At 46.7% G+C, this 15,119-nt stretch overlaps 1 protein-coding gene across 11 annotated transcripts in view; it reads left to right on the forward strand.

Moving 5' to 3' along the window:
• Positions 1-15,119, forward strand: part of TNS3 (tensin 3) — a 313,618-nt gene that overhangs the window by 284,334 nt on the left and 14,165 nt on the right. For 10 of the 11 annotated variants that reach the window (XM_074379714.1, XM_003930795.4, XM_010341376.3 and 7 more), the window contains 6 exons: positions 175-806; positions 1,695-1,781; positions 6,413-6,544; positions 9,876-9,971; positions 10,806-10,883; positions 11,998-12,075. In XM_074379714.1, the coding sequence (XP_074235815.1) occupies positions 175-806; positions 1,695-1,781; positions 6,413-6,544; positions 9,876-9,971; positions 10,806-10,883; positions 11,998-12,075 (1,103 nt within the window). The remainder of the gene's footprint in view (positions 1-174; positions 807-1,694; positions 1,782-6,412; positions 6,545-9,875; positions 9,972-10,805; positions 10,884-11,997; positions 12,076-15,119) is intronic. The other variant, XM_074379719.1, reaches the window with a different exon arrangement.

The following is a 15,119-nucleotide window of genomic DNA, read 5'->3' on the forward strand; positions in this document are numbered from 1 at the left end:
GTGAGCTCAGAGAGGGCCTTAGTGCATATAGTCTGGAAAATACCTCTTGTGCTGCCTGGAGGGCCCGGGCACCCACTTCCCCATCCCTGTCTCCCCTTGTGGGGGGCGCTTGCTGGTCTTCAGGTGTCTCTTGGTGCCTTACGTGCTGTCTTGGTTGGCTTGTCTTCCGAACAGCTCCTCTTCTGCTGAACGCCAGTGGGTGGAGAGCAGCCCCAAGCCCGCGGTGTCCCTGCTGGGGAGCTGCCGGCCCACCGGAAGTCCCCTCAACGCTGAGTTCTCCGGTGTCAGCAAGGACTCCCCAGTGCTGCCCTCCTTCCCACCGGCAGAGCTCCAGGCCTCCTTCCACAGCCATGAGCTGTCCCTGGCACAGCCACCGGCCTCCCTGGCGCCCCCCAGCAGCCAGGCCTTCCTGGGCTTTGGCACTGCCCCAGTGGGAAGTGGCCTTCTCCCCGAGGAGGACCTGGGGACCTTGCTGGCCAATTCTCACGGAGCATCACCGGCCCCGGGCATCCCGCTGACAGCGACAGGGGCTGACAATGGCTTCCTGTCCCACAGCTTTCTCACGGTGGCGCCTGGACACAGCGGCCGCCACAGTCCAGGCCTGCAGGGCCAGAGCGTGACCCTACCCGGGCAGCCGCCCCTCCCTGAGAAGAAGCGGGCCTCGGAGGGGGATCGTTCTTTAGGCTCAGTCTCCCCCTCCTCCAGTGGCTTCTCCAGCCCCCACAGCGGGAGCACCATCAGCATCCCGTTCCCAAATGTCCTTCCGGACTTTACCAAGACTTCAGAAGTGGCCTCGCCTCTGCCAGGTAGGTGTGTTTCCGGCAGGTGGAAGGGCCCCTCAGTCCATTCACTCAGGAAAGGAAGGGTTGAGACCTGCCACTGAGCTGGGGTGCAGGCACATCTCTAGTGCTGCGCTGGGCACCTGGAGAGAAGATCCCGAGCCGTTGGGGTATTTTCCATTTTCCTCTCCCAAAGCCAAGCACTGGCCCAGACCTCTGGTTCACTCTCCTTGACTTCTCTGTTTGGCCACCTTGGCTTCCTTCCAGTTGTAGAAAGTGCAGACATTTGCAGTGGTTCTATGGTCCATTTCACTTGGGACCATGGCTTTCTGTAAAGAACAAATTCCTTTTCAGATTAAATGAATTCATCCGAAAGATAATTATGAAGTATTTCAAGTGCATAAGAAGCGATGTAGTCTATGGGTTAAACACCACCAGCCTTGCTCTCTGTCCTCCCTACCTTCCACGTATTCTTAAAAAGTATTGTGAAACCCCGTCTCTACTAAAAATACAAAAAGTTAGCTGGGCATGGTGGCGCGTGCCTGTCATCCCAGCTACTCAGGAGGCTGAGGCAGGAGAATTGCCTGAACCCAGGAGGCGGAGGTTGCGGTGAGCCGAGATCGCGCCATTGCACTCCAGCCTGGGTAACAAGAGCGAAACTCCGTCTCAAAAAAAAAAAAAAAAAAAAGTATTGCAGAGGTCTGATCCAAGGATCCTGTTGTTTTGTTTTGCCTTGTAAGACAGTCACTGCCTGCTCCAGCTCAGTCATTTCAAAGGCAAGAATACCTTTCCTTAGGGCATCCTCTGCTTGCTTGCCCCTGGCATGGGATTTGGACTTCTGGGGTCACAGCAGATGAGAGGTTGCAAGGAGAGAAGTGCCCCTCACAGTCACTGTTTTTAAATTTTGCTTTGCAGATATTCCAGGTGATAAACTTGTGATCGTGAAATTTGTTCAAGACACTTCCAAATTCTGGTACAAGGCGGATATTTCAAGAGAACAAGGTACGCAGGGAGGATGTGGGCCTCCTTGGGCATCTGTCCCGCCACCCGCATAGCTGCCTTGAGTGCGGATGGGCACTGCAGTGGGAATGTCAGACAACCGCGGCCTTGGTATGGATTGAGTTAGAGCAGGGCCCGCATATTATTCCATGCCTCCTGGGGAATCGCTACAACCTTTAAGTTTTTATAGGGGAAAACTCGCTACTAATGAGGGAGTTGGTGAGGAATGGGCCCGAGCCATGAGCATTCCAGGGTGTAGGGTGTAATTCTGGTTGCTTGCACCAGCCAGTGGCTTGCCAGTGATGCCAACCCACAACTGCTGACTGTGAGGAGGAGACACACTGTCCTGCATCTCCATGAAGCCACAGAGGACGGGGTGAGGAAGCAGGAGAGACGCCCTGCTCTGAGAAGTCAGGGACACTGTGTGTTGGTGAACACCTATGTGAGCACTTAGCAATGAGAACTGGCTGTGGGCTAAACCGCTTTCCTCACACACAAACCAGGCGGAACATCTCTCTGCTTGGTAGAGTGTCAGGCAGTCTTTTACAGTTTGAAATTATTAATAGTTTTGAGCCATGTAGTGAGGCATTGGTTTTTACCAGAGCATGAATAGAAGAGATACAGGAGAGAAGGGCTGGCAAGCTCTTCTGGGCAGCCCTGTCCGGAGGCAGCCCCTGGGCCATGAGCAGAATTCACGGGATGCCTCCCTGGCTGCCAGACGGCCTTCCTCCCTGGAGGCTGTGTCTCAGCTGAGCGTACCTTCCTCTGGATCCCTCATTTTGGCAGTGCAAAGAGCTTGTTGCTCCTGGGATATACCTCAGAAAAGATAGTGTGTGCCTGGCAAGAGGGCGGGGCTGTGCCTCCAGTGCCTGGAAGATGGAGTCAGGAATCCCAGGAACTGAAAAGATTCCTAGCGGCCGCCTGGTGGAGGCTGGAGTAAGAGAGGGAACCGGGTGGTTTAAAGCAGTGAGAAATGACAAGCTGCCCGCAGTCAGCAGGAGACCCGCTTGGCTACTCTATGCCCTTTTATCTCCACTTCAGAAGAAAATCAAGCTCTCTTCTTCTGAAGATGCCTCAGGAATGCCTAGAGATGAATAGCTGAGTGGCAGAAAAATAGCACTGTCCAGCTCTCCACTGAAATTCTGCTATTCAATTATGTAGATGATAGAAATGGTAAGAATGTGCATCTCTTATGATCTCAAAGAAGCGATTGTCATTTTAAGTGGAAAAGAGAGAAAAAAAGCCCTTGGCCTGGAAAGACCTTCATCTCCCTGAATTGGGCTTTGTGAAATGCTGCTCACCATGGCTGCGGCCGGATGCTGTGTGCCTGCTGCCACCACCCAGGCCCTGCTTCTGTCTCAAGAATCCCGATGACTGTGGCCTCCAGTAACTCAGCACCTCCTCCAGCTGGCCAGATTGAGAGGTGCTTATCCAGCACCATGTCCTAGAAGATTCTTCCACTCTGTTGGTGCCGTCTTTTAGAACAGGGCGATGCGTGGGGCCAGATGCCCCCTTCTCTCCTTGTGCAATGTCACTGAAGCAGGGGACATCTGAAACAGACACATTTGGGTTGGAGCACACTGCTGGATTCCTCAGCAGGGTAGCGAGGTTCGAGCCTGCCATGGGGGACTGCCATGGTGCTGTGTGGCAGTCATCTGCCCTTGCTGGCACTGGTAGATGCAGGATAAGTGGATGTAGATGTGCAGTACGTGTAGGGGCTGCTGTTGGCATGTGCCTGGTCTTCAGCATACGTTGTAGAAGGTTTGCTGGGAGGACCCCATCTCAGGATGGCTAACGTGCATCGGGTGTTGGTTTTTCCAGCTAAGCTCTAAAAGCATAACCTCCTCCATTTTCTACATATTTTATATGGAAGAGACCTGTGCAGTCTGACACAGAAGGCTGCCCATGGGTGTCATTTATTTGGGTTTTAACTGTCAGATGGGCCTTTTCCTAGAAAAGCTACGGTGACATTTCAGGGGGATGCAGGGAAAAAAAAAAAACAAAACACCCAGATAGCCTCTTTGGGAGTGCAATTTGTGACATATTTAATTCCTTGAGATTTCCTAAAGCTAACGTAAAAAATACTTCAGGAGGAGAAGAGGGCCTTACAGTAAAATGGGAATTAAATACTACTGTCCCAGCTGTACTTGTGGGTTGTTGCTTCTCTGAATGCTGTGAAATTACTCGTTGAAGGGCGAGACAGTGTGAGACGGTGAGAAGAGACTGACTTGCCTCCCCTCCCCCTACGTCCATCTCTAGGCGAGGAATGTGATGCCAGTGCCAGGGTGAAGTGTGTGGCTGCCATGTGCAGTGTGTGGCTGCTCGATTTTGCAACTTCAGCACACCAGCTCCCCAGCCCACTTCTGTTTGGAAAAACAATGGGTTTAAAACTCTCCTTTTAAACTCCCATTACCTGTGCGGGAGAGTGCAGCCCCCTGGCCCCCAGGCAACCTCTGTGCTTCCCTCGAGCTTGGGGAGAAGTGGGCGGAGCTTGGGGAGAAGTGGGCGGAGCAAAACCCATGTTCCCTCCGCTGCCACCAATATTTGCCCAAAGTATCAGTCCCATGAGGCTTCAATGCTTTATTTACCACGGGGAAGTAAAACCATGACCAAAAAAAACAAACTCTGAGGTATATTACGGTTGAAAAAAATGTAAGTGATCTTTTGTCTTACTTTGGAAGAAAAAAAAAAAAGGCCAGGCACAGTGACTCTCGCCTGTAATCCCAGCACTTAGGGAGGCTGAGATGGGAGGATCACCTGAGCCCAGGAGTTCACGACCAGCCTGGGCAATATACTGAGACCCAGTCTCTACCAAAAATTAAAAAAAAGAAAAAAAAATTAACTGGGTGTGATGGTGCATGTGTGTAATCCTAGCTACTTTAGAAGCTGAGGTGGGTGGATCGCTTGAGCCCAGGAGGTTGAGGATGCAGTGAACTATGATTGCACCGCTGCACTTCAGTATGAGTGACAGAGCGAGAGACCCTGTCTCAAAAAAATAAAAATTAAAAATCGAAAAAAAGTAATACATGTTCAGCCCCCAAGTTTATAGAATATGCTGTGAGAAAACATGCACCAGGATTCAGGGTTTATTCCCAGGGCCCATGCCCTGCCCCAGAAGGGGCCCCCTCCTAGCCTGTGGATCCCTTGTGTGGGTGACTGCAGGCCTGGCTGGTGCTCCCAGCAGTCTCGGGCATGCACAGTGAGCCTGTCTGTGTTTACCTGCCCATCTTTGCCCTGTGTGCAGTTCAGAAGCTCCTGCTTCATCCCCAGGGGCATATTGAGCTCCTCCCTGTGACCTCATCCTGCACATGGGACCACAGTGCAGGGCATTGAAAATTGTCTAAAAGAAACCATTCGTTTCATCCTGAGGCCAGACAGATGCCCTGGCTGTGGGTCCGGCCTGGCCTCAAGGGGCGTGAGGGGCCTCTATGTGGAAGTGTGCCGGGGAAATATTGACTGAGGCATGCCGGGGGCATCCCACCACTTACTGGTTTATGTTCTGCGCCCTGATCGCTTCCAGACAGAGCCTTTGGCATTCCAGAAAGGCAGCATTTCCATGGCTGTAATTATGTTTAACTTTATACTCTAAATCCCCAGTTTCCCCCGTTTTTTAAAATAAAGAATAAATGTCTAGAAAAGAAATTCTGAGACATAGTCTAGTTATCAGGGAACATTCTAGCCTGTCTTGGCAGCATCAAGTTGAAATTACTATCACCCTAACCCACTTCATCGTTTTCCTGTGTCATGAGATGTGACTTGGAAATGCCAGATTATGATCAAGAAGGGGAGAGGTTTTTTGAAGCAATGATTCTGATTAGCCGAATGCCTCCCGCTCTCACCAAGGAAGCTGGGTGACCCATCGTGCAGGGCCCTGGGTTGGCAGGCACATGGGGAAGGTGTCCTCAGCCTCATCCAGGCTGGGCTCATTTGGCCACGTCAGCCACAGAGCCACGGGATAGAGGGCCACCTCTATTTTGTTATTTCCTTGTTGAATCTCAGAATTTGTAATAAATTTTCAATAACATTTTGGGTATGCCCTTTTTTATCATCAGAAAGTGTAATTGGAAACTTCTTTCCTTTCATGCTGTTGAAAGAGTCCATGTTCTAAAATCTTTAAGAAAAATGCCACAGGGGGCAACGTCCAGGTAGCGGCAGGGTGTGCTGTGACAGCCTCCCTCCCACTGCCAGCTTCCTCCATTTGTGTATATTTGGACCTGGTTCTGTTTCTTACTCAACATGAGCCTCGGTCTCCTGGAATGTCAGATGGGGACCATCATTTGGATGTCACAGGTGTTGAGGGATTAACAGAAATTCCTGTGTTTTTCCACGGGCAGCCCCCAGGACAGTGCTTGGCACCTCAGACTAGCTAAAGAGAGGGATGTTCCTGTTTCTTCTGCCTCCTCACAGGCAGGCCCACACATGAAGCATACACGACAGCACAGAGACCTCCCTGAGGGTCCCTCAACTGCACCGACACGTTGTTCTTCCAGCCAAGCAACGGGATCCTGACCAGGTCCCCACTGACTCAATTTTTGCAAAGAGTAAGGGGAAGAGGACCTATCCCAAGGTTTTAAGTGGGCACAGACCTTTGTCTACCTGGCAGACGTTCATGTCTTTCTCCTCCCTTTCTCCAGCCATTGCCATGTTGAAGGACAAGGAGCCAGGCTCATTCATCGTTAGAGACAGTCATTCCTTCCGAGGGGCCTATGGCCTGGCCATGAAGGTGGCCACGCCCCCACCTTCAGTCCTGCAGCTGAACAAGAAAGGTGAGGTTACCACTCCCTATTGATCTGTTCGACCCATCCACAGAGAAGCTCTGTTCGTTTATTGTTAGGCTAATGAGATAGATGACTTTAACAATACTCACAAATTTTATTCTTAGTATTTATTTTTTCAGGTGTATGTTACAAAGTATTTACCTTATTGAAGAAAGAACATTAATTTGTAAATTTTATTTTATTTTATTTTTTTGTTTCGGATAGGTAATTCATTTCATTGTTCAAAAATTAGAACCATAGGAGAAGGCATCACGGAGTCTGTTTTGCTTCCATTTCGGTTCCACTTCCCTCATTACCCTGTCACCTCCCTTGGGCAGCCATCTGGAGTAGATTCGTGTGTGTCTTTTCACTGACGACCTGGAGAATGCAGGCAGACACACATTTGTATATGAAAACTAGCACACTACACGCACTGTTCCTGTGTCTCTACTCAATAGGGTATTTTTAGATGGATTAAAAGTGATACTGGAATAAGCGTCATGAGATGATCTCCAGTGCGGATAAAAGACTATGCCTGCCTGAATCCTTTTTGCATTAAAACTCATGGCAAAAAACTGTAATGAGTTTTGCACCAACCTGTAATAGAATGATTTCTGTTTTTGGGGGGATAATACCCAGTAATGGGTTTGCTGGGTCAAACAGTATTTCTGCCTCTAGGTCTTTGAGGAATCGCCACGCCATCTTCCACAGTGGTTGAACTGTTTTACACTCTCACCAACAGTGCAAAAGCGTTCCGTTTTCTCCACAACCTTGCCAGCATGCCCCTATTTTCAGTTTATTCTTTTTTTCACCCTTTTTCTCCCCTTGCTGTTTTTCCCCCATGATAGTCGTCTTTGTGTGCTACCATACCACAAACTCTAAGTCAAGGGAAGCTATTCCTTCACTCTCCCTGTCTCCCCAGGTGGAAGTTGTGGACTGAGGGGACATTGCAGGTCCTTGGTTCCTTGTAAGGGCAACTTGACTCACTGGAAGTGGGGAAATCAGAAGCGGCTCAGATTTTAAACTCCCTGTGTTTACAGAAAAGTGAGACACCCACGTGGTTCGCTCATGCTCTTTGCCTAGTGTCTGAGAGGATTTATCCAAATCCTTGGATAAAACCTCTGCTTGATGCTTCCTGGAGAAAATCGCCTTGGAGTTACACCCTGTGGAATGTATGATTTGGCTGCCAGGCGGTCTAGCCTCAGGCAGGTCTGTGGCGTTTCCAGAAACATTGATGGGTTCATTTTGGCACAGGTGACGGTGTGAGAGTGGAAGGGGTGTGAGGAGTGAGGCTGGGAAGGATCTCGGGCTCAGTCAAAGCTCAGTCCTGAAACCTCTGGATACTGAGTGTCTTGAAGTGAAGTGGAGAGAAGGTGTGTAGGGGAGAAAGAACAGATAATTCTTGAAAAGTAGGATCTTCCAGCATCCAGAATTCCAGCTTAAAAAGCCCAACAACATGCTGCTTCTAAGTGGAAATAAGGGCTTTTGTAGCTGGAAAGCTGAATTCGACCTGATTGTTGAGGAGTGTTCAAGCCTTATTTGGAAGCAAACTGAATAATGATGGCAGGAAAAAGGGTCTCAGGACCAAGAGCATCTGGCGAGTCTGCAGAGATGAGATTATTGTGAGAGCAGGAGTGGTGGATGGCAGCTCTTGGGTTTTGCTTGGCTCCTTGGTTTCTGTGTAAAGTTTTAAGGCAAGGACAAATAACATTTCTGCATGCATTATCTTTTTAGAATCTAGATGACAGTGTATAACTGATTCTACCTCTGTGCATGCATCCTGCCTTTCAGACAGACTTTGGATTCGAATCTTAAGATCAAGGCAACAAAATAGGGGATATTAGAATAGCAGACTTCAGGAAACCCAGCATTGTTGGTGGCCTCTGGGTGAAATCTTATCTGGCTGCTGTGTCTTCACGCTACCCTGGATTTGACATTCAGATTTCAGAATCCAAGGACAGGTCTGAGCAAATAGTTTACCAGTTCATAAAGAGCACAGCCATGTACCGTCCCACCTCCGGTAACCTGGATATGGGACAGCTAGGGACGTTCTGGATGGTGTTCTCCAGAAAGCCCTGGACAGAAGGACTTCCCACCGAGCCATTTCTCACAAGTGGCATCCAGACCCATGCTTGGTGTCCTTCTCAGTTTGAAAGCCAGGCATCATTTTCCTCCCACAACTGAATGGCAATGTGTTCTTATCCCCATTTAATTCAGCACAACCTTTTATAGAAGCTGATCATTTCCTTTGCTGCAAGCTTTACTGGCCTTGTGAAATGCTGACACAGTGATATTTGTCACGTTTATTGATGGTTTTTTTTTTTTTTTGTATTTTTAGTAGAGATGGGGTTTCACCATGTTGGCAAGGCTGATCTTGAACTCCTGACCTCAAGTGATCTGCCTGCCTCGGCCTCCCAAAGTGCTGGGATTACCGGCATGACCCATCAGGCCCAGCGTTTGTCATGTTTATGAACACCCTTTGGAAACCTACTGTGGGCAAGGCACTGGGGACCATGCCCAACTCCAGTGGGTCCTGCTGCCAGGAGGTTTCCAACATCCAAAATACTAGAAGTTCAGGCAGACAGGCTCCCATGGAGGGTGATGAAGGGGGCCCTGGAACACAGAAATACAGCACACTGTAAAGGTCTGTTGGACTCATTAGCAGGGGGCAGTGGCTTCTTGTTCTTTTGGTTATGCTGTTTGTACTTTTCCACTCTCAGACAGTTTTGCCATTCAGTGGCTTTTTATGATGTGTTTTCTCTTTGGACTCATGGGCTGGCCTGAAGCAGATGTACTGTTTACTATTAATAGCAACGTGGTAGAGTGCTTCTCCTGTGCAGCTGAGTGCTTGCTTTCTGGAAGGTTTTGCAGACTCAAGCTCCTTGTTAAATTCCACCTGGGAGACTGACCTTTTTCCAGCTCTTTTCGGCGATTCATTCTAGGTATCATCTTCTGTCTGAGCCTTTGTCATCTCTCCTCTTTGAGAGGGGATGCAGCTGGAGATTCATGATCCTCTTTCTTAGCTGCAAGCTCATTCCCTTCACTGGGGATTCTTGCAGAATGTTTGAGGGCCTCTCTCCCAAGGGACCTCTCCAGCCCCCACACTGTCACTGCAGGGGTTCCTGCCCTGTATCTGACCTAGCCTGTGCTCATCCGGCCATCCTGCAGCCCAGTTACCATTCCTAGGATGAAGATGGATTTTGGCAGCCTCTTGCACAGTGGCTGGACTCTTCAGAGAAGAGCCTTTTCCACTGTCTCCTGGCTTTAGTGCTCTCTCTTTCAAATTCTCCCATGCTCCCATTTTCAAAAAATTCTTCTTTCTTTAAATTTCTTGCCCCAGCTGGAGATCTGGCCAATGAACTCGTTCGGCACTTTTTGATCGAGTGTACCCCGAAGGGAGTGCGGTTGAAAGGGTGCTCGAATGAACCATATTTCGGTAAGTCGCTTGAGAGGTTGCCATCCATGTTCTGAACTCGTGAGGCCTGTATTCCCTCTGCTCGCTAACCTGAGGTTTGGGACCATCACTCTTGTGGTGGTTTACTCATCGTTCAGTCCCCAGTTCTGAAATTCCACTGATCTGAATGATTGTCTTTAAGATAAGCTAGATTTGAAATTGTTCTTAGAAGCTTTGTCAAAACCAAACATATGAAAAGCACTGTACCAGAAGTAGGAATTACAGACTTCAATAAGATTCTGTCCTAGTTGGCAGGCAGATAAGTCCTGAGAAGGTTGGAGCCCCAGTGTGACCCTATCCCACAGGCACAAGGAGCAGCACAGAGCTCCCAACAGAGCACCCTGCCTTCCCTGCAATTGGGAGCCTTCCCTACCTCATGAGCTTGTTGGAAAGATGGCTTGAGCCAGCCACACAAAGCACAGTGCAGCCTTAGGCATCATTGCTATTAGAGCTTTGTTAGGAAGCATTGTGCAGGGGCAATATATATGGCCGGCCACGTATATAAGTTGGAGTTGGCTGGATCTCAGCCCTCCCGATTCAAGATCCAGCAAACTGTGTGCTTTAGTCTTTGTAACTTGGTAATGATGTGTCCATTATAAGAGTGGTCAGCAGTTCCCTTTCCTTACCTCTCAACCATCTTTAGGAACTTGTTACTTCTTTGAAGCTTTTTGCACAAAGCTGCACACTAATCTAACATATTGGTTGCTAAAAAGATAAGGGCTCAGCCTTTGCATCAGTTTCATTCCAGCTGATAAAGTGAGCACACAACACCTACAGCGGTTGTTGACTCTTGTTTGCTGTCTGTCCACTTCGCAGGGAGCCTGACGGCCTTGGTGTGCCAGCATTCCATCACGCCCTTGGCCTTGCCATGCAAGCTGCTTATCCCAGAGAGAGGTAAGGCCTCAGGTCCTCAGTGCTAGTCTGGCTCTGTGTTGATTGTCTATAGTCAAGGCCACTGGTTTCAGAGATCCATAAAGATCCATGGAGAAAAATACTCAGACTGGAGGCTTTTTCATGTACTCATGGTTGAACCCAAGAAAAGGACGAGTTCACCCAAATCAAGGAGAGAAGAGGAGATTCTGCTTCAACTGACGACTCCCAGATAGCTTTACATCGTGGATTTTGATGAAAGGTTTCTATAGAGCAAAAATTCTGTAGCTGAAAAATACAAAATGCTCAGACAAAGAAGTCTTCAGGGTCATTGATGCTGGATTTTTCTGTTTCTACGAAGTGGGCAAAATGTTGATGTTGTTGAACTTAGGTGATGGATGCAATGTTCTTTTTACTTTTATGTTTGTTAGACAATATCTGTAATACAATTATGAACAACACCCACAGCCTATCAGGGCGACGTGACCATATGTCCCAGTTTTCCTAAGAAGTCATGACTTCACATAAAAATGATCTAACTTAATATATACGTAAATGTGATTTATCTTTCAAAATGTCTTTATTCATATGACTAATTCAGTGATTAGAAAAATATTTTGTTAGGCCTTGTCATCTCTACTTCCTTTTTTTGTTTTTTGAGACAGAGTCTCACTCTGTCACCAGGTGCCAGGCTGGAGTGCAGTGGCACGATTTTGGCTCACTGCAAACATCCGCTTCCTGGGTTTAAGCAATTCTCCTGCCTCAGTTTCCAAAGTAGCTGGGACTACAGGCGTGTGCCATACCCAGTTAATTTTTTGTATTCTTTAGTAGAGATGGAGTTTCACCATGTTGGCCTGGCTGGTCTCGATCTCTTGACCTCGTGATCCGCCCTCCTTGGCTTCCCAAAGTGCTGGGATTACAGCCATGAGCCACAGCACCCGGCCCATCTCTACTTTCATTCAGAATGTGATCATGGTTTCTCTGGGTCAGATTATTGTCCCAAAGGGAAACTTTCAACTCTGCAAAACCATTGCATGTCACCATCTGGGAATTCTGTCATCAGGTTGTCTAACTTTGTCATGAGGATTCTTGGTCAGGAGCAGAACTCATTTCTATGTTTTCTTGCCCCTCCCTACAGATCCATTGGAGGAAATAGCAGAAAATTCTCCACAAACAGCAGCCAATTCAGCAGCTGAGCTGTTGAAGCAGGGGGCAGGTCAGTAAATGCAGCTCTGTTTCCAGATCTGGGGACTGGGGAGAAAAAGGACTCAGGGACACAACTTCCTTTTGCACTTTGACTATTCAGGTTTTCTTTCTTTCCTGCGAGCCCTGAAGGAGGTTTCCTTTTATAGAAACTTGCATATAGCTGGGTGGGGTGCAATTGTTGGGACATCGACCAGGGCTTCGTGGGCCAGTCTGACTTGAGCAAGACTAACTTCAGTGGAATAAATGTCAAGCCCTGGATTTAGTTTGGGGGAAAATATAGTAAGACAGGATGTGGGTGACCTGTCTCAGCAGCTGTAAATGTAGAAATGTTCCAGAGACGTGAGTCAACAAGTCACTTGGCATGAGTCAACGATTTGACCTACACTACCAGCAATCCCAGTGAGACACACAACACCCAAGAACCAGCTCGCCAGAAAGAGCAGGTCACTTAAAAAAAATGTATTCATAAAGTTTCTTTTTTTAGAGCAGTGACAGATTGACATTAAAATGGAGAAGGTACAGAGATACACCATATACACACATAGCCTCCATGCTGTGAACATGCCCCAGCAAAGCAGTGCACGTGTTACAGTTGATGAACCTGCATTGACACAGCCTCATCACCCAAGTCCCTAGTTTCTTTATATTAGGTTCACCTTGATGTCTTGCATTCTATGGGTTTGGACAAATGCATAATGACAGGTAATCACCGTTATAATATTATAGTGAATTATTTTATTGTCCTAAAAATCCTCTGTGCCCATCTGTTCATCCTCCCTCCCCCACCAACCCCAGGCAACCACTCATGTTTTTATTGTCTCCATATTTTCAACTTTTCCAGAATTGTCATATAGTTGAAACCATATAGCTAATAGCCTTTTGAGGTTGGCTTCTTTCACTTGGTAATATGCATTTAAGTTTCCTCCATGTGTTTTTATGTCTTAATAGCTCATATTTTTTTTTAGCAGCAAATATTTCATTGTCTCAGTGTACCAGTTCAATAACTGATTCACCTATTAAAAGATATCATGGGTACTTTCAAGTTTTGGCAGTAATGAATAAAGCTGCTGTAAACACCCATGTGCAGGTTTTTGAATGGATGTAAGTTATCAGCTCCTGTGGGTGGATGCCAGGAGTGCATTCCTGGATTGTATGGTAAGGGTGTGTTTAGTTTTCTGTTTTTTGTTGTTGTTGTTGTTTTTTAAGACAGAGTTTCGCTCTTGTTACCCAGGCTGGAGTGCAATGGCACGATCTTGGCTCACCGCAACCTCCACCTGCTGGGTTCAGGCGATTCTCCTGCCTCAGACTCCTGAGTAGCTGGGATTACAGGCACGCACCACCATGCCCAGCTAATTTTTTGTATTTTTAGTGGAGACGGGGTTTCACCATGTTGACCAGGATGGTCTCTATCTCTTGACCTTGTGATCCACCCACCTCGGCCTCCCAAAGTGTTGGGATTACAGGCGTGAGCCACGGCACCCGGCTGAGTGTGTTTAGTTTTATAAGGTACTGGCAAAGTGTCTATCAACGTGGCTGTCCCATTTTGCATTCCCATTAGCAATGAATGTGAGTTCTTGTTGCCCCACATCTTTGCCAGAATTTGGTGTGGCCAGTGTTCTGGATTGTGGCCTTTCTAATAGTGGCGTAGTAGTATCTCATTGTTTCTGATGACTTACAATGTGGAGCACCTTTTCAGATGTTTATTTACCATCTGTATGTCTTCTCTGGTGAGGTATTCATAGAGGTCTATGGCCTGTTTTTTTAATTGGGATTTTGTTTTCTTATTGTTAAATTTTAGGAGTTCTTTGTGTATTTTAGAAACTAGTCCTTTACTTGATAGGCATTTTGAAAATATTTTCTTCCATTTCATGGCTCACCTTTTCATTCTCTTACAGAGCAGAAATTTTTGATTTTAATAAAATCCAGCTTATCAATTTCCTATTTTATGGATTGTGATTTTGATATTGTATCTTAAAAGTCATCACCAAACACAAGACCAGCTAGATTTTTTTCTAATGTTATTCTCAAGGTATTGTTAAGTCTAGGGTCCATTTTAATTTAATTTTTGTGAAGGATGTAAGGTCTGTGTCATGATTCATTTTTTAATTTTTTGCCTGCAGATGTCCAGTTGCTTCTGTACCACTAGTTGAAAAATCTGTTTTTTCACAGTTGTATTGCCTTTGCTCTTTTGTCAAAGATTAGTTAACTATGGTCATGTGAGTCTACTTTTGAATTCTTTAATTCACCTATCTGTTATTTCACCAATATCACATTGTCGTGATTGCTTTAGCTTTATAGTAATCCTGGAAGTCAAATAGTATCATTCCTCTAACTTTGCTCTTCTCTTTCAATATTGTGTTTGCTATTTTTGGTCCTGTGCCTTTCTGTATTAACTGTAGAATCACTTTGTCAATATCCACAGAATAACTTGCTGGAATTTTGATTGAGATTGCTTTGAATCTATAGATGAAGTTAGGAAGAACTGTCTTCTTGACAAAAGTTGAGTTCTCCTGTCCATGAATATGGAATATTTCTCCATTTATTTAGTTTTCTGTGTCTTTCATCAGAGTTTTATAGTGTTCCTCATACAGATCTTGTCTATAGTTTGTTAGATTTAAATGTAAGTAGCTTTTGGGAGGTGCTAATGTAAATGGTATTGTGTTTTTAATTTCACAGTTTACTTGTTTATTGCTGGTATTTAGGAAAGCAATTGACCATTCGTATATTAACCTTGTATCCAGCAATCTTTCTGTAATCACTCATTAGTTCCAGGCCAGGTTGCTTCTGCAGCATTAGATGCATTCCTAGTGGCCCCAGTGTAAGAAGGTTATAAACAAACCACACACCATAGGGCTCTTGTGATTCTGTGGCCTTGAGGGAGGGACAGAGAGAGGACAGTGGGGCATGCTGACTTTCAAACCTTGAGTTTCAAAACCATTGGAAGTTTTTTATGCAAGGTAGGTATTTACTTTCAGAAATGTTGGGGAGGGAATTTCTGAGTCTGGGAGAAGATTGGACTAGAAATACCTCCATTCTGCACCTCATGTATCTGCA

This window comes from Saimiri boliviensis, chromosome 10 (genome assembly GCF_048565385.1).
Source record: "Saimiri boliviensis isolate mSaiBol1 chromosome 10, mSaiBol1.pri, whole genome shotgun sequence".
NCBI lineage: Eukaryota > Metazoa > Chordata > Mammalia > Primates > Cebidae > Saimiri > Saimiri boliviensis.